This window comes from Melanaphis sacchari, unplaced genomic scaffold (genome assembly GCF_002803265.2).
Source record: "Melanaphis sacchari strain LSU unplaced genomic scaffold, SCAv2.0 Contig24_pilon_pilon, whole genome shotgun sequence".
NCBI lineage: Eukaryota > Metazoa > Arthropoda > Insecta > Hemiptera > Aphididae > Melanaphis > Melanaphis sacchari.
The window spans coordinates 2,227,270-2,249,774 of record NW_020271125.1 but is presented as its reverse complement, the minus strand read 5'-3'; the positions used below and the strand labels follow the sequence as shown (position 1 = coordinate 2,249,774).

The window sequence follows — 22,505 nt, the reverse complement described above, 5'->3', positions numbered from 1 at the left end:
AAGTTAACTTTTATTTTAAATTAAATAAATGATAAAAAATAATAATACCACTGTCAATATAATATTGGATAAATTGCATAATTAGAGGATATAATTACGTAAATATGAATACGCATGATGGTTTTTTTAATAAAGATAATGCATAATGCATTTATGTCAATAATTTACATTAAATCGCCTTTCAGTATTAATATATGCATTTATATATTTTTATTTGGAAAACATTAAATAAATAATTGTGTTTGTATATTATAGTGAATTATTATATTTTAATAGTTGTCAAAGAAATCAAAATACAACACAAATTTATAACTGACATAATTTAATTTATTTTATATAATCTACATTTATATGAATAAAAATAAAAACAGTATATAAGCTTAAATCACAAAAAATCATAAATCCAGATTATAAAAACAAGGAAAATAAATAACTTTAAATATTATAGTGTATGAAATCTAAACTTCCGTTAAGCCATTTATGAGCATTTGTCAAACAATTTTCAAACTTTTAATGGATATCATTCGATATTGGTAGATTGAAAAATATAATCAGACTATTGAAATATAAGTAAAAGTATTAACTAAATTTAAAAACATACACGCATTTTGTATCACTTCAAATAATGTTTAATTTTTAAAACTATTATACGGTTAATACATTTGATAAAGTTATGTAATTAAACTGATAAAGTAAAAAAATAATACAATCTGACTATTAATTTCGCTAAATTTCTTCGAAAAGGTTTGTGGTTTTTGTTTTGGCATACTGACTAGACTAGGGACTTATATTATAAAGCCTCGAAGAAAATCGTATGATGAAATTATGATTGCAATTGTATTATTGGTCTTTGAAATTATGTAATTTAATTACATTATATTGAACTAATATAACACGAAACTCTAGAAATCCATATAAACAATAAATAAAGTTCTTCATAATAAAATTATATATTTCTTCGACTATTCTCTTCAAATATAGATTTTCAAAATAAAACGTATGATTTTACACAAAATTTATTTTATTTTGATCAAAATTTCTCATATTATTTGTTTTCAGTATTATTTAGCATATAACACATATAACTATTACGTTGGTTATAATTCATAATATTTATATAAATAGATTTTTTTAAATTTAAAATTACATATAATTGTGTTATTTTAATTAATAGTAAAAATATATTAAATGGTATTTTTTTTAAACGTCCTTCAAACATATAATATGTATATTGTACGGCGCATACTAGTTGCCTCCAAAATATACGTATTGCCTCTCATCCTGAACGTAAATAAAAAGTTAATTTACACTAGTTGCCTCCGATGACCAGGTAGTTCATAATTATATAAGAGTTGCCTCCCATATAGAATTAAGTAGTGGTTCATCATAAACTTCACTAAATAGTTCCACATAAATAGGTAATGTTTATTCATTATTAAAAATATCAAAGTTAGTTAAAAAAAATAATATTATAAAAATAAAACATATTATACTACTTATTAAAAATATATAGTGCAGTTAAAAACATCAGTCTTAGGTATAATAATAATATGTAGAATAATGTTATAATAGTATTTTTAGACAAACATTTACTGTCTGGGATACGACATTTATAAAAAAAAAATTACACAACTATAAAAATAAAGTCAAACAAAATAGGAAGTAGAACCTATTATTAGTTAATAAAATAAATGTATAGTAATAATAATATAATATAATATACATATAATAGTAAAAATTATTTATAACATTGCTTAGGCTTGTATTTTTTAGCCAATATTTGTAGGTACTCAAAATTTGATATTTTTTTTTCACTCAGCTTTTTTAATTGGGTATCAATAAAAATTATTTTGTTTCTAATTTGTAATCGTCCATGTAGTTTAGGCTTATTAGAACTTAATATTAAAATTAAAGTCCCAGTCTAAATTAATTTTAAAACTTCGATAAATTTGTATATATTAGGATGTGAAGACTCGAAATAGCTATTAAATTTGCTATGGAAGGATTCGCATACTTTGGTTGTGCGATGAATGCTGGAACTTTTTTCTGCCCATATATGAGGTGGAAAAATTGAATCTTCTGATATATATATAACTAAATAGTGTGAAAATTGAGTTATTTTATCATCTAAAGACTGTTTGGCTGCTAGTTCCATTGAAAACATATCTCCAACTTCCGCTGGGTTAAAAAATGATAAGCCAAATATGTACGTTAAATATTGTCTAATCGAATCGTCATTAGAGTACTGCGAAACTAATCCAAGTGACATTTTATGACATTTTATGCCATCAAGCTTCTCCAAGATGAAATTAACAACCTCTTAGAAATATTTGCCCATATACATATTATAGAATTTTGTATGGCTTTTTCAAAGTCAATATAAATTATGTTTGGCTTAAAATTACTATCTATTTTTAAGCACAATGTAATTAATACATTAAATATACCAGTATATGTTTGTTCACTTTTATCCTTAAACTAAATAAAAGCAAGAGGTATGTAATAATTATTGATAAATCCATGAATAGTAAATAATTGGGTAAAATATTTGGTGCAATATTGAAATGTTCCATCTACACATAAAGTATCAATTTTTACGAGGAATTCCAAATCAGTTTTAGTAGAAAATAAAAAAATTCCGGATTCTATATCGTTTGGTAATAAAAATTGTTCATTTTAACAAATAATATCTATCTCGTCTAAAAAATTATGAACTTCATTTCTCATTTTAGGTAAGTTTGGCAAAATTGAGTTAAGAGCTCGATGTAAATTTTTTTTATGTATAATACATCGGTAGTTGTAATAGTATCTATTTTATGGTGTCTTACTTCTGCATATAATAACTTTGAAGGCCTTTCACATAACAATGTTTCAGTGACTGCTTTTCTTTTTAAAGAGTTACTAATTTCTTGCCTATTAAGTACTTGTTCAGATAATGCTACATGATTATTATGGTTCAACTTACTTTCGTCAAATATTACTTTTTCATTTTCATCTACTTTTAAAAAGGCTTTACATATTTTTGTCGTACAGTTCCACCGTTCTTTATTGAAGGCTATATTTTTTTTGAAAACTAAATTTAAAACCTTTAATTAATTTAACACATTTTCCCTTTTCACTAAATATATTTCGCACTTCACATTGATCAATTCTAAAAACGTTTCTAAAAAAAAAAGATTGTAAAAATAATATCGTACAACGAGAACGAGTATTGGAAATCAACTATATACGTTACTTGATCACGTATATTATTTACTATAACTGAACTTTGCTTAGGTCTGGTTTGCATTATATCTTATCATTACATAATAGAGTATATTATCTTAATGATTAGTCGTATAGATAATATAATCGTATCAAATATAAAATATAATAAAAGTCATAAATTACGACTTTGAAATTACAAACTTATTTTGATACATGATGTTTGAAAATGTTTTGAACCACTTTTATATTTATTACCTGACTAATAGGAGCAACTAGTACTAGATCCTTTTCGTTTATGATAAAATGTAGGATACGTCGGGAGGCAACTCGTATACAAATTATGGGCCTTTTTGACTTCGAGAGGCAACTAGTGTGCACCCATATTATATATACTCGACATTCCCTTTAGAAATATTTAATCATTTTTCAATAATTAGATATTTAATCCCATAAATGTATCCTAGTTCATAGGTTTGGTACATATTGTATCTTAATTAAGACTTAATAACTTACTATTTTTTGTTTATGCTCACCCCTCGATTTCCAAGTTGTTATTTTAATGCTCTATATTACAATACCTAATGACATATTTCCCGGCACGCAATAACTTATTTCAATTTTTGTTTTTTTTTTTTTTCGTTCTTTGTCATAGGCTGGTCGTAAAAGTTATACTGTCAAAGGTTTAGCGTTTTCTCCTGATTCTACGAAAATAGCAGTGGGACAGACCGATAATATGGTGTTCGTATACAAAATTGGTGACAGTTGGTAAGTTACGAAAAAAATTCAGTTATGTATAATTAATGTACAATTGTTATTTGGCGTGCACAGTACACCTTGGTACTAGAATTAACCTTGTTAACTTTACATGTATAATGTAGGTATACATGTATATTTTTACGTACACGTTTGTATATAAAATTCGAATTACAGGGGAGCCAAAAAGGTGATATGCAATAAATTCGGCACACAGTCTCCGGTGACCTGCATGCTGTGGATGTCTGAGGGGCCGATAATTTACGGGCAATTAGACGGCAAGATACGGGCTGCCCACTACAAATCCAATAAATCTCAGACCCTGTACGCCACTGGTTCATGCGTCGTGTCGCTAGCCTCCAAGTAAGCCTTTTCTACAGCTAAATGCACCGCACTCAATACGATTATTTGAATCATACACTCAAATTATTCAATGCACATTTTAAAATATTTTTTTAAATTTTAACCATTGTAATACCTAATTTATAAATTAAATGGTTTTTAATATTAAATCTTGGCAATAATGGTTTTGTTGTGTTGAATTTACATAATATTTTATTGATTTTATACAACGATAGCATATGGTCTTTATGGATTATGACTAGGTACCCATTTTTTTTTTTAGTGTTTTGTAAAAAAATCATTTAAGTATATTATAACTAGATATTTATACAAGCATAGAAAATATTTTTTTTCAAATACCAAAACTTTATCCACGTTCATATAATGTATCATAAAATTAAATTTTACAGAATATATATTTTTTTAAATACCCCAAGGACAATTTCCCATCTTAATAGTGCTTGACACAGTGTTTGTTATTTTTTTTATTTTTTTGACCAAAATCTGTTGATTGAAAAAGAGGCAAAGGAATAAAACCATAAAAAAACTACAACTAATCTTATATAAAAACAACTTGGCTGGTTAAAAAAAAAAAAAAAATGATTAAAAAATAGAATATTGATTTTATGTAATTACTTCTTACGACTTACATATTACTCAATTAAAATGCATTAATACATTATGCTACGTTCTTCTTAAATATTTAATACTAACAGATTACAAGATAAAGATGAAGCATAATTGAATATGAATGCAATATTAAAATTAAATAATTTTAATTTAATATTTAATTTTACTAAATTACTCTATTCAAGTATTTAACTAAAAGTTAACATTAGAATTATTTATTAATTATTGTTATACAGTCGACTTTAGGTAACTTAAACCTAGATATCTCAAGTATAAATAGTTTTCCTCCAGAAAACTTAACATTTAGTTGGTTTTTGATAACTTGCATTTTTTCCTCTCTCTGAATTTTATATTACGGGTAAATAATACACAATATTTTATTTTGTATTGATACATTAATTACATTATACATATATATTACAATGATATTGAAAAATATTTAAAACAAAATTTATAAATACATAATTGAATATGATATGTAATTTATATATTAAATATTAACTTTTTCTATTTTAATTTTAAGTTTGTGTTATGTTTGATATAGTGGTTTGGATATTGAAAAATAGATTAAAAAAACTATGAAACCACCCAAACGGGAATTACAAGATGATATTACAAGGCTCTCAATAACATATTCTCTTTTTAATTTTTAGTATTTAAGCTATGGTGGATTATTGTTTGAATATTCCTTTAGTATATGTTGTTTTATGTTATAATATTCCCACTTATATAGTTTAGTAAAAAATATCAATGTCAATTTCAAAATTATAATCAGTGAAATGCACAGTTGAAGTGATCAATTGATTATGTATACATACAATATAAGATATTTAAAATACGATATTGATTTTATTATTATTATATATTTAGTTAATCAAGTCAACATACCTACATACAGTTTTTACATTGTGATATTGAATTTGAAAAAATAGATTTAACCATACCATAAAAATGATTTTTAGCGAAGCTATCGGATTAATATTATTATACGTAATATTAAATAAAAATTCTTAAATGTTTATTAAAATCTTATATTAAAGTAAACTGTTCATTCAAAATACTATAAAAATATGATGATAGTTAACTCAAAATAAAAAATTACATGAAACTTTTGGAAAAGTGTAGTTCTTGTATCTAGTACATCCATAAAAAATAGAAACCTCCATGCGTCTGTTCAATAAGTATCTTATTTATATGATTAAAACTAACAAATTCACAATTAATTTTACAATAATATAACTTAAAATATTATGAGTACTTATGATGCACGTAATACTTTAAATAAACGAGTCGTAGCTTAAAAAAGTACAATATCTGATATTGACGTACAATATTATCTCATATTATCGTGTATTAATATATACTATGTATTTCATCTAGTAGTAAATTTAAACTATATCTTGATTAAATGTGTTAACTGTTTTAGTAATAACAATTTGACACATTCAATTTAATTAGGCAATAACATAAAAGTAAAAAGTTATTTGTACTTAATTAACCAAACAATTTTTCGCAAAAAAAAAAAATAAATAAATATCATTTTAATTTAATGTTTTAGTAAAAAAAAATTCTTACCATTATTTTTACAAAATTAATATTATTTTAAATATTATTTGACTTAATTGTTAATGTTCTCAAACTACAAATCGTATTTTTATTTATTTATGATTAATATCATGATAAATTTAAATAAATATTTATCACTTATCTTTAGTTATATAAAGAGTATAAATAGTATACAATTAAAACAAAAAAATAGTAATTACATCTAGTTGTTAAATTAATAATATATTCTTAGTTAATTAAAGTTTATTAAACATAATCATACTATTAAAATTTACAGTAAAGGAAATAAAATGATTGAAAACGGTGGTTAATGTTAAATTGTTTTGGATAATGTTCTAAATTATTTATTTCTTCAAAATGCTGAAGCGAAAATTAAATTAAAACTATGTACTATAATAAATATTTTGTGTTGTATGAATATGAAGTAAATTGATTTAATTAAAAAACTAAATTTCCTGCATAATAATAATCACAATATAAAATATAGGTATTTTATTTCTTTATAACATGGAATGGAATTCATCTTTTAAATTATTATTTGGCCATCAACAATATTTAATTTAGACAATAATTTTTTTAAATGTATTAGGTTATATTTTAGAGGAAAATTTTACTTCATATTTGGGTAAATTCATGCATATCCAAATAATACAGGGTTGTTTGATTTCACAAAGAATTTCATTAAAAACATTAATAGACGGAATTGGTTTCATTTTCAAGATATTATTCTTTTCTTATTTTAAATAATATTATATTTTTTTAATAAAAATGGAATATGCAATTGCTTTATTAAAAATATTGTACTAATATATGATTTTGAATAATAGTGTATTACTTTATAAAATTAAATTAACTATATAAACTTAGCTTAACATTTTTTTTTGCATATTTTATGATTTTTAACTAATGTATTCAAATTTAATATCACCATACCTATACATTTTGAATTCTGCAGTAGATATACCATTATATGTGATACTGATAGAAGATTTTTGTGTATTCCTATGTTTTTTCACTGTTTTTTTTTTTTTTTTTTTTTAACAAATATTTAAATAATTTAATAATATGATACACATATGTGAAAATAACACTATATAATATGTATATTGTATAATGTATAAAGTATGTATATAATATATTGTCATATATTATTAAAGGTAAAATTGTATACACACATTTTTTGTTAATTTAGTTTGTCAGTATTTGATAATTTCGGGAACTATTAAACCAGTTTTCACCAAATTTTGCATTATACATTCGTTTTTTAATTCATATAAATATATAGAGTAACTTACGCATGAATTTTGTTTGACATCCAAAAAATTTAATATTGTTTGTTTTCAAAATGACATAGTTATCATTAGTTACAGATATAAAAGAAACTATTGTATAATTTTATAAATATATAAATTAACTTATGTTTATACATAAATACTACTCAGCCGATTTTTACGAACATTAAAGTGATTATTTTAGAAGTATTAAAAAAGTGTAGAGTATAGTTTTAACCATGTTCAAAAATTTACGAAGCGCTCAATTCAATTACATCTTAGAGCGAGGTACACTGATCCCAATTTCGATTTGACCGTGTAGAGATACATAAAATCTGAGAAAACCCTATATAGTGCCATTATTTGTATTTGTTAAATTTCTAGCTAGTATATAATATTAGTAAAATATAATTAATATCTGTCAAAATAAATTAGAGTTACTAACTGATAAATATAATTTAAAATTACAAATTATTTAAAATAAAATTTAATTAGGTACCTAGTAATTAAACATACATTATTTATATTTTAATAGTAAAGTGTCTAAATATGTGATTGCTTAAATTACATAAAAAATTGCATCATTGTTTTAAAATTTCAATATGCTTTGACCGAATATATTTTTATGATAATTTAAAATCTTATATTTTTTAACTAACTTCCATTGTATCTACATAACTTGTAGATTTATTTAGCCTTTTAATAAATTAAACAATTATTATAATTATTAAATATAATAATTTGATTTATTATAACATTATTATATAATTATACTAGGTATATTTAATATAATTAAATTAATTAGGTAAATTTATTTAAAAAAATTGAAATTGTATGTAAATCATGATAATATATTCAGTAGATCTCTAAAATGTTTTTCTACCACTGGAGAACATTTAATATCTTCACAAGCAAATAAAGAGAGTAAAAATAATATTAAATTACCTACCAATACAAGCAATTAGTATTATGAAGCAACGTTTAATATTTTGATTAAATCTAACATCGAATACAAAACCTAGATGATTTCAAACAGTCAATTTTAATTACTGTTATTTTTCAGTACACGTGGAACAGCATTTATATCTGGACATTCTGATGGATCGATCGTGAGATATATAATTACAGAAGGGTCATCGACTGAACAACAGGTTAGTTTGTTTCGGTAATTTTTAAAACAAAATATTTAAATTTTCAAAACTAAACCTTTCAAATTAATTTATGCATAAAAATAGTTTGTATTATTTTTAATAATTATACCAGGCATATTTCTTTAGTTTCTTGAAACTTCATTTATATTTCAATCAATTCATACTATAAAACGTTTTTAATTTAATTTAAAAAAATAAAATAATACATGAATACTGATTTTCTATGAAATAAGAAGATTAAATTATGTTTTTAGAAAATGGCAGTTATAGTTCGTTCTATTGAATGGTAGGTTAACTTGGGTATGAATGTAATAAATATGGGTATGCAGATTGCCAATGCTTAGTCCCTAAAATTAGGACCGTTTCCAACCCTCGAGGGACGGTTTCTAATTAAGTACCTATTCCATAACCATTAATCGGTTGCCCTTTATAAAATTATTCCCAAACCGAAATTTTAACCTCATATTAAAGTTACAATAAGTTAAACTGCAACACCTAAGATAATCCAGAGAACTAAAGCAATGACTGATATCACTATAGACTATAATGATATGGTGATGTAAATATTTTTCACAATAAAATCATTAAAAGGCCAATTTTTTACACATCATGAAATTAATTTGTACGCAAATGCAAAAAAAACCCAATATAATCGTTTGTACAGAAATTTATTTTTTTGAAACAACGACAGAAAGAATCCGTTTATTGCCAACCATGGTTATTATTCGATTATACCTTGGAATTAATTGACAATAAAATCCGACGAGGCGTTCATCATATTTATATTGACGGTTTTTTCCCACAAATTTTTGTGCAGATGTCATATTTTATTCTTCATCGCATCCATTATGAGATTCCTCGATATTATGCTCTGGTAAATATGCAACGTTTCGTAATACTAATGATGTATTTTAAATGTATATGCAATGCCATTATACAGATTATTCTTTGTATAATTCGATTATTATTTATTATACATATTATCTTTTAGATACTCCATAAGAATATTTTTAGAAAAGTATGTGTCAAATTTTTAAATTTTACTTATGATAACTATAATTTAATTTCAATAAATGTATTGTTTTTTTTTTTTTTTTATTTAATTTATAACAAATTATTTTTAAAAGAAAGTTACTATTTAAAAAATAATTTAATTTATTTTTAATAAAAACAGAAACTTTATTTTTTATTTTTTTTTAAGCTTCAACTGCTACGGTTATTAGCTTTTAACAAAAATTAATACTTAAATAAAATTGTACATATCAATTTGTTTTAAAAATCTAATTATTTTGTTGGTGTTGTCGTGGATTGGGCTGAGGGCTTTGTATAATTTTATACAAAATATGTGTATTGTATGTATTATAATTGTTCAAAAATAATAAATAAAGTTCCTTTTGTGGAATAAAAAAAAAGATATACCAATGTTGATTTTAACTTAAAATAAAGCCATACATTTATTTTAATTTTTTTGATGAAATAATGTTCATTTAATAATTTTTACAGTAAAATAATCATGAAATTAATGATTACATTGCAAGCAAACATATTATTGTGTTAAAAGCTTATTATTTATTTTTAAAGCATAATGATAAGAAGGGCGATGACGAGTAATATTATGGGTTACATTATTTTTGTAATATTATTATATTATAATATTATGGATAATAATTACATATCTAACCAAAATTGTAATTAGGATATTTATATTCTCGTTTTATTTTTTTTCTTATTAAATGTTTAATAATACAAATTATTTTTTTATAATATTATGTTATGTTAACAAAAAAAAAATAAAAAAAAAATATGTAAATTGTATTTTCAAAGAACTTGATTATGACTCTCCTAAGCAAGACACTTGGATACAACAAGATAGTTCGTAAGTAAAACAATAAGAAAAAAAGATTTCCCAATAAAAATATAATATTTGTAAAAATAATTACAAACTTAATTGCAAAATGGTGCTACTAAGAGCAATCGCTCGGTCTTAGAATTTCCCATACAATTACATATTCGTGTACATAATAATACGTATACTGGGTTATAAAGTACATTGTTAAATACAATGCTTAAATAATTGTGATTTCATTAAATGTATTACTTTTATAGTTTTAAATTATAAGTAGGGGTACCTATAATATCTACGAACAGATTTTTAAAATGTTTTTTTAACACTTACCTAAATTAATTCTAAATAACTTTCGATTTAAGTGGAACTTGTAAATAATATAGGTAACATTATGTGCGTCATAGCACTATTACTCAATCGTGGCTCTATATGCTTGTGAGCTTCGATAAACAAGTGATGTGTTTTGCTAAACCAAAAGACGTGATGACGCTCCAAAATATTTACGTATAAGATATCTATGCATATAACTTACCTTCATTTAAAACTATAGTTAGCTATAATTTCGTTGCACCGCATAACACTTTATACATTCATAAATTATAACACTAAAATGGTCGAGCAGAGCATCGTTCGGACGAAGAGAAAATTATCGGTAGTCGTTGAGGTTATCTGAACGTGTGTATACCACTATACCACACATTGACAATATGGAACGTGGTCAAGATTGCAGATATCTACCACTATACATGTTAAGGCAGATTTTATACCATGGTGGATGTACTTTATACCTATACCGATGTTCAAAGTGTTAAACTGGATTCATAACAGTCATTATGATTAGTTGTAATCGCGGAATTATGCACAAACTACGATCTACTAGAAAATGTCTAATAATTGGCCGAGTTTAATGTGTTAATATGACATAGGTAACAGAACAAGTAAATGTGAATCCACTAAAAGCATGGTTTACGTTGAAGGTAAGATTCTATTTATACATTTATATGTGCGTGTATGACAAAGGAATTTTTCTTATTATTCGAGATTATAAAATATCAGTGTTATACGATTATGCATACAAAACTATTAGGTCCGTTTTCACGAGTGAGCATTATTAAGAATGGTGTGAACTATGCATTCGCAGTTTGAAGAAATCTTAACAAAACGAGTTTTTATCATTTTGATAAATATGCAGAATTTATAATAAATATTATGGTATACAAGTTTAGAAAAATGTAATATGATTTACAAAATTCTGATCTGATCAAATGCATCATCAGTTTTCAAAGAATTACGAGTCGAGTGCAATTATTCCTCAATAGATAATAGCACATTATATAAGTAATTTATATTATTATTCTTGATTTATTATAGAGATAAATAGTAATTATACAAAAATAACTTAGCAATTTGTATTTCAAAAAAATTGAATGATAAACTTCATGTCAAAATTTTTATTTCTTAATTTATACATATAATATATATTATATTTGTATAATGAACGAACTTAATGATTATCAATTACAAACATAAAAACAATTAATAAATAATAAATCATTTAAAAATAAAAATTAACTTACTTTTGTAAAAAAAAAAAAAAACTTAATGAATAATTAGCTTTTTAATTATATTTTGATGAAATTACATCATAACTATTATAATACATACAATTTATTTATTATTATTTTTTGTATTTATTTAAAACCCATTATTTATTTATTTAGTAATTATATTCATAGTGTTATTTATCGTTATGAAATTGTATATTATCAATTTACGATTATGTATATTATATATATAATAACTAGAAATATTTAAAATCCTAAACGAGAGAATTTTTCGATGAAGCCTGGTATTTTTTTTAGAAAATTTAATTAAATAAATATGTTTTTATGACCACTGTTCACTATTTGGTATAGCTTAAAATGTAAATTTTATAAATTATAATATACAAGTATAAATGAAGGATACATTTTTAAAATCAAAATTAAACTTTGTCTTAATAGTTGTGTAACTCTCTGTTCTATAATGATTTCGAGAATTATAATTTAACGTGGGCAGTGGCCAATGTGATGACCTATATTAAATATAAGATATCTAGGGAGTATTTTTATACCTTACAAATATGTTTACCGTAACTAGGGATCGGTAGATAATAGGATCTTACAGTAGGTTTAATAACAAGGACTTATGACTCAATTACAGATATTATTAGGTTGTATTGCCTACTAACTACTTACAAAGTAAATGAATAATGTTTTATAATGTTAGACGAAGGTAACTAAATCATAGTCGAACAGAGTCTCTTAATGCATCTAATGTGGTGTTCAGAGTCATACATTGTGTGTATTTCTCATAAATATTACATTTTATGTGTGTAAATATAATATTGTATCGATCAGTAGTTAATCCTATTGTATCTGCACGATCTAAATAGTACAGAGTTTATACTATAAAAACAGTATGCAAATACTAATACAATACAGTGGCGATTTTACAAGGGAGTGGATTCTAGAAGATCTGAACCCCCCCAGATCACGAGTTTATGTATAGGCTATGACATATTATTCGCTCGGGGCACTCGGATTTTGACTAGCTATTACTATTTTTATATGCGGATATACGCTTAAACATAATTCTAGTGATTTCATCATGATTATTCCGTATATTTGAATGCTTGCTACTTCTATTCAGGTATTTATATTTTCTCTGAAATTATAACGTTTACAATATCTTTTATTTGTTATAACTTATAATAATAGTGTTCGGGTGTTAGAAGAACATACATTAGCTCAACGATAAATTGACAATCACTTCACTTTTCAGTTGTTGTGTCCGTCGAACGTTTAAATTGTACATTTTTAATCTGGTACGAACTAGTTATGAGTTATTTACGAGTTTATTCACAAATATTCTAAATGAATTTATAAAAAAAAAATAATAATAAAACAAAAAGTTAATTTTATCTTGTAGCTGAAATGCTATGTTATGTTTTTTTTCGTTTTTACAAGAATTAAATTTTATTTAGTAATTATTAATGGGTTAAACTTGTTTTATCTTTATATATTATATGATAATGTAATAGGATGGGCCCCCAGAAAAAATTCAAAAAACTGCCACTGATATAATAGAATACCTTTGCATTTTAATACATGATATATATTTATAATTAAAAGTGAATTAAAAGTTATGAGAATCAATACAAACCATGCGATACTGCACGGTTTTAAAAAAAAAAATTCTATACTCGAAGCGATTTAAGTTTGAACTAAAAAATATATGGGAAAGGATTGTAATTATATAAAAATACTATATTCAGTACAAGTCCATAGTGGTCACAAATGAATATAAATAAATATTGATTTATTATTTTTTACTAAATATCCAAATAAAAAAAAATTATATTAAAATGTATTTTACTGATGTAAACTAATCACGTTTTTGTTTTATGCATAGCTACATAGTATATTATATTTGTATTTTGTAACTACAGTATTATCCTTTGGTTGGGTTAAAAAAAATATACTGTATAACGTGATTGCATTTACGAAACGGCTATTTTGACTTTTTTGGGATTATGGGATATTGGGATGTAGGTAATATTGTATTTTTAATCTTGAAACAAATATCCTTTTAAAAGTATACGTGTGTAAAATTTCAAATTTCAAATGAGTGTTTAAAAACGTGTAACTCAGAACAAAATGCTTTCTAATAAATAAATAAAACCCGTTAAGGGATTTTAATCCGTTGTCGTTCAACATAATAATACAGTATACCATTGAACGAGGAAAAATTTTGAAAAAATAGTATGAAAAACAAAATCGTCAAAACACTTTTAACGACAGGACTGAACGATTATGCAGGGAAAGGGATGTTCTCCGACGGAAACTAATTAAAAACAAAACGCTCTCTAATAAATAAATAAATAAAAAACCGACGTGGGATTTCAATACGTTGTCGTTCAATAAAAAAATATAAAATACATCATTGGACGTAAAAAAAAATGTTGAAAAAATAGTATGAAAAACAAAATTAATGAAACACTTTTAACGGTGAGATACTAACTATTTTTTTTTTTTTTTTTTTTTGGAGGGGGTATCTCCAACATAGACTATTCTACAGTCATAAATATAACATACCTATAATACGCTATGATACTATTGTTAATGATGTTCTAACCGCGAAACAAAGTCATATAGTTTATGCATACGTACGTAGTTATTGCGTGTTACCGCACAGTGTAGGAAATCGATAGTATTATAAAGTTACGCACAAAGTTCGTTTCCGACGTGAATGGCGGCGATTTCGGGTTAACCAAAAAGCATAATATACGCTGCAACGCGTGATCCGCAGACAACGCGTAGGTACCTACATGAAAATGTGACACAGGTTTAGACATTGTTTTGCACGGGGCCTAAATCATCAGTCCCTGAGAAACAACAAACGTATTGAATAGCGGTCTTGTCCCGGGTGTGTTGCCGTTTCAATATTATTATGAGTATAATATTATGTCCAGTTAACGCGTGACGCAATAAATCGTTCATGCTGTATTTAGGACGTAGGTACACTCAACGATCCGCGCAGCATAATATCTAGCGGCGTGCACGCACGCACTCTCAGCCATTCGATTTGAATTTGTACATTTTATTATTATTCTCTCCTTATCCTATAATACCCTTTTCATTCTTTTCCCGTCGTATTTCTATTCCACCAGCACCGACTGCTGTCTCTTAACATTTTTGCGATAAGCCGCTGCGCGTTCACTCACACGTGCAAATAACGACATCGGTTTTGTGATGACTGGTGCTTGCCTCGACCGTAGTCCACGAACATCTTTAGCTTATCTTAAGCCTTGAACATCCAAAACTGGGCTGGAACAACTTTCCTACCACCATTACAAAAATGTACACTTGACTGATAAAAATTATCTTTAAAACAATTTAAAAAAACGACTTGAAAAAAATTCCTTAAAATATTACTTGTTTCGACCTGGTTCAGTGATAATTATATCATATTCTATTATCTGTAAGATAATGTATACTTAACAGAATACATTAGGTACGCCATATAAAATCTTATTTAGATAACTGGGATTTAATTTCAAAATAATCTGTAAATTAAGATGAATCATTTACACGTCTTTGTTTTGTGTAAATACATAATATTATACAATTGCAACGTTACACATATTGACTTTAATGTTTTTTTTTTTTTTTTTACAGTACACATTTTAACTCTAACAAAATAAAATTACAAGTAGGTATACTGTACAGTCAATACTATCTATAAAGTTCATAGACCTAACCTATTGATAGGCAAGTGTTACAGAGTAGTTCCAAGTATTCCATATCTAAATTCTCAACCTACCAAATACGAATCAAAGTCTCTGATTAAAATGATATTTGTATGTATTTATTTTTATTTTTTTTTATAAATATTATTAAGAATGCGCCTTATTAGTTGGACTCAAAACAGTTATTTTACAAAAATTTTGTTAAACTAAGAACTTACATTTGAAAGGTACCGTTATAACTAAATAAGTGGATTTAACCTAGATAAATTACCAATAAAAAAAAGTTGAAATTATTTATTGAATTCCCTGGGATTTGCATTCTATTAATCTGAGCGAATAGACTATAATTTTGACGATAAGTAGATGATTGTATTAAATGGATGAACGTATTAAACACACGAGTATTAGTTTGAGGGTCATTAAAAAGTATTTGACTCAGTAATTCAGGACATATAATTAAGGAATTAAGTGACTTATATAGTCGTCATATCAATTAGTTTTCTTCTTTTTTCAAGCGATTTGATACTATTTTCTCTTGTTAGTTTCTCAAGCAAAACATTTATCTTGTTGGTCCTAAAAGAAAATACTCTGAAAAATCGGTTTTGAACGCATTCTATTTTATTAATTAATCCAGTTTGATGAAGATTCTATATAACTGAACCATATTCCAGGATGAAATTGACTAGAGGGGATTAAAATATTTTGAAACAACTAGGCTTTTAAATTCTGAAGAATTACGCCATATAAAACCGAATACTCAAAAAGCTTTACTACATCATTATAGTTATGTTGTTATCTAAAGATAAATTATTAGATAATAGAATGCTTAAATCATTAATCTGGGTTACAACCGTTAAATCTGAATTATTCATTTTATATTGAAAATAAATAATTGATTTATACGTCGCGAGAGTGAAATTTGCGAGCATTTATGTTCAACCCATTAGCCGTACACCATAGATAAAACTAATCCAAATCCACTTGTAATCTAATATAGTCTTATATAAATAAATAGGTGTACATAGATTTAAGTCATCTGTGGAGATTGAAATAATTGTTTTTAAATATATCTTTGACGTCTTTCATAAAAATTATAAATAATAAGGGTGATAATGCCCACCTCGCGGAACCCCCGATGTAACATTTATAGCCAATAAGACACAATTACCAATTTTTACTTATTGCGTTCTACCATTGAAATATGAATTAAACTAGTTGAACATTTATCCAATAATATCGTTATATTCTAGTTTTTTCACTACAACAGACAAGTCAACCCTATCAAACGCTTTCCTAATTTCAGTGTAAATCGCATCACCTGTATAATTTTGCTAACTAACGATACAAGATCAGTATAGTAGACTAATAGATTGGTTGTTGTTGATTTCACATGACAAAGTCTGTGTTGTTTATCTGAAATTACATAATTAAATACGACTGTGAGTTAGGGTACTAACAATTTTTCAAAAATTGCTTTTCTATTAAATTTTTTATTTTATAAAAAATATTTGACTGCACTGTTTAAAAAGTTATTGAGAAATTGATGCACGTGGTGAAAAAAATTAAATTATAGAAGCAAAGAACAAGAACGAGACAAACAAATGGGTTATATGACGTAAAGTACACATAATACGTACATATTTATGGAAGACATAATATAATGAGAATGAAAAATAAAGATGTTCCAAACTCCGTACCTATATCCTACATATATCTATATAAATATGGACGTGAGTACGTGTGTGTGTGTGTATCTATGCATGAGTATATGTCATATATTATTCGTATGCTATGGTAATTCCAAACGTCCGAACGCGACGTTGGTTGCGCCACTATAATATGAAATACTATATGCCATATGGTATTATTATTACGGTCTTTAAGAAAATTGCTTCGTTATAAAATTCAGAAAACTTAATTGGCTTTGCAAAAACTGTGTCCAATCAAACGTTTCAATAATATTTAATTATGAGTACATACTATATAGTGTATTATTGTACACTACAATGTACAGTATTATTGTGTTACAATTTACATGTAAGTACAATACTGAATAACAATGGTAGTTTTAGTTATAGCATTAATTTTATTTTATTTATTTTATTTTTGGACACTATGAGTTTTATCTTTATAAAAGGAATAAACCAAGTTAAGTGATTTCATAACACTTTTAGGTATACTTATTTTTATCACAATCAAAATAAATATTTAAGAAATTTCTTTTCATATGTAAAGGGGACTCTGAGTCTCACTTTGATTTATTTAATTTTTTTTTTTTTTTTTTAAGTTAACAAAAATGCTCACATAGCTATACTGAAATTATAGAAAAGTTTTAAATTTATCCATAGACTAAACTTTGTAAAATCAAATAAATTTTAATACTAAAATTATAATTATATATTTTATTTTATTTCGTATTTTAGTATGCATAAATAAATGTAATGATAAGAATATAAAATTTCAATTTAAAACTATAATATTTCTTCCAAATAAACTAAAAATTTGTAATCTAAAAATTACAAATTTAAAGCTTGATATCTAATTACTTATACAATATACATACATGTAATAATATATTCCTTCACTTCATGTTCTTTAAGTTTTTGTGATTTTCAACTATGCATAAAGTATTTTAGGTCCAATAGTGATGCAACATTTTAGTCGATGAACTATTTTTTGGATGTTTCATTCTGAAATTAACTACAATTGAATATTTAGGATACATTTAAATCAGATTAAATTTATTCTAGAGTTCCAGTATTTGATTTTAAATACAAAGAAAATTACATAATACATTAAAAAGTTTAATGATAATCGATTCTAATAAATGAGTTTTGTTCACTGTTAAAAAAAAATATCAGCAAAGAAATTAATTAAAACTCAATCGTAAATGGGTGTAATAAAAAAACAAAATTAAAACTTTTTTTGAAGAAATAACTTTTGAATACATATATATTTTTTTTTCGATAACTTTTTATATAATTTCTTTTATACATTTCATATATTTATTAACTGTATTATTAATATTTATTGATAAAGTATTTTTATTTGGATACAAAACTACAAACATATAAATGTAAATAAAAGAATACAATAAAAAAATATAAAAATAGTATGACTAGTTTAATGAAGTGTGTTTTTAATTTTTAAATATTTTTTTTTATAAATAATAAAAGTTATTATTAATTGTACAATATATATATTTAATAACGAAATCTGACACATATGAATATTTTAATTAGTAAAAAATTTAGATTTATTTATATAAGTTTCTCAAATAAAGACAGATACATATTTTATGATCTCTGGGTCTAGTGTGAACCTCTATCCTTTTTTCATATCTAAGCTTAAATAGTTTGTCAAGTAGATAATTTCTGTTCTGTAAAATAGGATTACTTATTAGTTATTATTTCAGGGACGCATTGTTGTTCATCCAGTCCCTCCGTATGCGTTGTCTTGGGCTTCCGGATGTATTATCGCAGCAGGATGTGATTTTTCAGTGCAATTTTACGACCAAAACGGACGATCCTGCAAGCAGTTTGACTATTCACCAGACAGTAGTTGCCCTGACCAAAAAGAGTTTACCGTGAGCTGCAGTAGTCCCAGTGGACAAGCAGTTGTTATTGGCAGTTTCAATAGGTTCGATTTATAAATATTATAATTTATTGATGGTTTTGACAAAATAGATTAAAAATTTTGAAAGAAAAAAATAATCAAACTTTTAAAAACAAAGTCAAATCACATTAACTATCATCTATCAATGTGAAATACCTTTAAACTATGACATATAAACGTTTAAATACATATACATAATTGTTATTAAATACACTTGACATATTTCACGATAATATTTTTTTGAAATATTTATTAATTAGTTACACTGAAAGTATCCATACTAAGAAAATATAAACGCTGTTTACTATTAGATTTAAATTAATCATTAATTATATTTGTTGAGCATAGTATATTTAAGTCGTAAAGAGGCTCTCGCCGAATGCTCATCATAATTTATTGAATTTTATTTTATTAATATTCATATTTTATTTTATTTTTCTTCATTAAACAATAATTTTGCTGTGAATAGTATTGTGACCTATATATAAAACGCACATTAACGTTTTTCACTTTTCCCTGTAATAATTATTTAAATCCTACATTTGAGCTTGAATTAACTTTATGTTTTTCGTTATTTTATACTCTCTGTGAATCTTTTGAAGATATTTTCAGCTTAACATATTATGTGCATCAAAGCAAAAAAGGATACATTCTTTATTAGTGAGAGTGTACAATAATTAAACAGCACGTGTAAGTATTATGTGCTGTGTGCACATACTTTAATATGGATGTGATAAACGAGTTTGGAATGCGAGACTCAAATATCATTTGTAACCATAAAGTTTCAAATTATGTCTAATGTTCAACTTCAGCTAATTTAATGATTTTTGGAAAATAATTTTTACTTTTCATCATCAATACATTTTATAGAATCATACATTTACAGTTATATTTATATTTTATCAAAAACAATTTTTAATATAACAGGTGAAACATTACAGTTATTTAAAAAACACAATAAAAAAAAAAAAAAAGATTATTTATATAATTTATGTACATTATATGAGCTATTAACATTCATATATTAATAAACTTTTATATTTATTAAACACAAATAAATGTATGAAACATAAATATATAAAATCATATTATACTTTACAAACGACATTAAATAATGGCGGAAACATTTTAAAACGGTAATACAATATTTCTTATAGTTTTTTCGTCTTTCATTAAATTTAAAAGTTAACTACTAAAAAATTATCGTATCAATACCAATAAATAAATGCAGGAAATTTTCATGAATAGTATCGTATATACGTTATAGTTGTTACCAAGCACTATGCATATAATAAAGGCTAGATTTTTTTTTCTATTTATAAGTATATTTTTAGTTGATTATTAAAAATATTCTAAATAATATGAAAGTATTCAAATTGTATTCTGAATTTTATTTGATAGAAAATAAGCAAATTATGGTTACAAACCTATATTTTTTTGAATATTTTATAATTATGCTGTTATTAATGATTATCAAGGTATGAATGGAATATTATTATTTATGTTCAGAAAAATTAAGCTCACTTTTCTAATATTCTATGATTTTATATAATAATTGTATTAAAGTTACATTATATTCATTGATATTTTTGTAAATGGTTAATGTTTAACTTAGATTACGTTTGTACTCGTGGAGTCCATCTAAACTAACATGGGAAGAAGAAAATGTAATGTATATACCTAATATGTATACAGTTTCAGCATTGGCCTGGAAAAGAGACGGATCACGTATTATTTGTGGTACTTTATGTGGAGGCATAGAACTCTTTGAATCCGTTATAAAGTAAGAAAATTAAAATATTTATACAAAAATTATTTAATTTATTTAATGCAAATTTATTAAAAAAAAAAAAAAATAGTGGATTGATTATTAATACTTTCAATAGTTTATTAAAACACAATGATTGTGTGATTTAATACATAAGATTAATTAATTCCTTGCTGATATTTTTTAATAAACAATGAATAACATTTCTTCTTATTTATTTATTTTCTATATTAAAATCTATGAAAATAACTAAATTTTACATATATAGAGAGCCACGTACTTATTATAATTTACTGTAGAAAAAATGACATTTTTCATTATTTATTTAATACGATATTTAAACTACTGACAGCTTACAAAATTAATCTCTCTAAAAGACTATCTATGTTAAATATTCGATTTATATCTTATGGCAACATGAAACTTTATTTTTTTAATTTTTTCCATCATAAAAAGTACAAAAAAAAAAAAAAACATAGTACCTAAAACATATTATTTTTAATCGCATTAAATAACCTAATTAAAGTTTATTTGAGTATGGATAATATCAAGTCTTTTATTACATTTTAAAATTTTTATAAATTGATTATAATCATGATAAATCAAATTTTCATTACCTATATAGTTATAACAGTAGTAAATTTGAATAACATGTAAGCTATTATAAATTATTATAAATAATTGGTTATATTATCTTATATTACTAAGTTAGGTATAATAACGTAACACAACTGCTTTTAGGCGGACCATATGGAAAAATAAATTTGAATTGACCTATGTTGGTCCTAGTCAGGTTTTAGTAAAACCACTCAATAACGAATTCAACAACCAATCATCACACGGTGTTATACTTAAATCTCAATATGGTCATGAAATTGAAGACGTTCGACTAATGGGAGAAGATCGATATTTGATTGGTCGTACAAGAGATACTTTGTTATTGGGTAACTGACTGTTAACTAATTTTTTAAGTAGATATGTAATACCGATGTACTTATAAAATAACAACAGTAAAAAAAAAAAAAAATTAAATACTTGAAATCATAATGTATCTATTTATTATTTA

General features: G+C 24.6%; 1 protein-coding gene across 1 annotated transcript in view; it reads left to right on the top strand.

Annotated features, from left to right (window-relative positions):
- Positions 1–22,505, top strand: part of LOC112595046 (intraflagellar transport protein 172 homolog) — an 89,833-nt gene that overhangs the window by 4,446 nt on the left and 62,882 nt on the right. The window contains exons 3-8 of the mRNA XM_025340121.1: positions 3,860–3,972; positions 4,138–4,323; positions 8,833–8,920; positions 19,472–19,695; positions 21,287–21,454; positions 22,181–22,383. Of these exons, the coding sequence (XP_025195906.1) occupies positions 3,860–3,972; positions 4,138–4,323; positions 8,833–8,920; positions 19,472–19,695; positions 21,287–21,454; positions 22,181–22,383 (982 nt within the window). The remainder of the gene's footprint in view (positions 1–3,859; positions 3,973–4,137; positions 4,324–8,832; positions 8,921–19,471; positions 19,696–21,286; positions 21,455–22,180; positions 22,384–22,505) is intronic.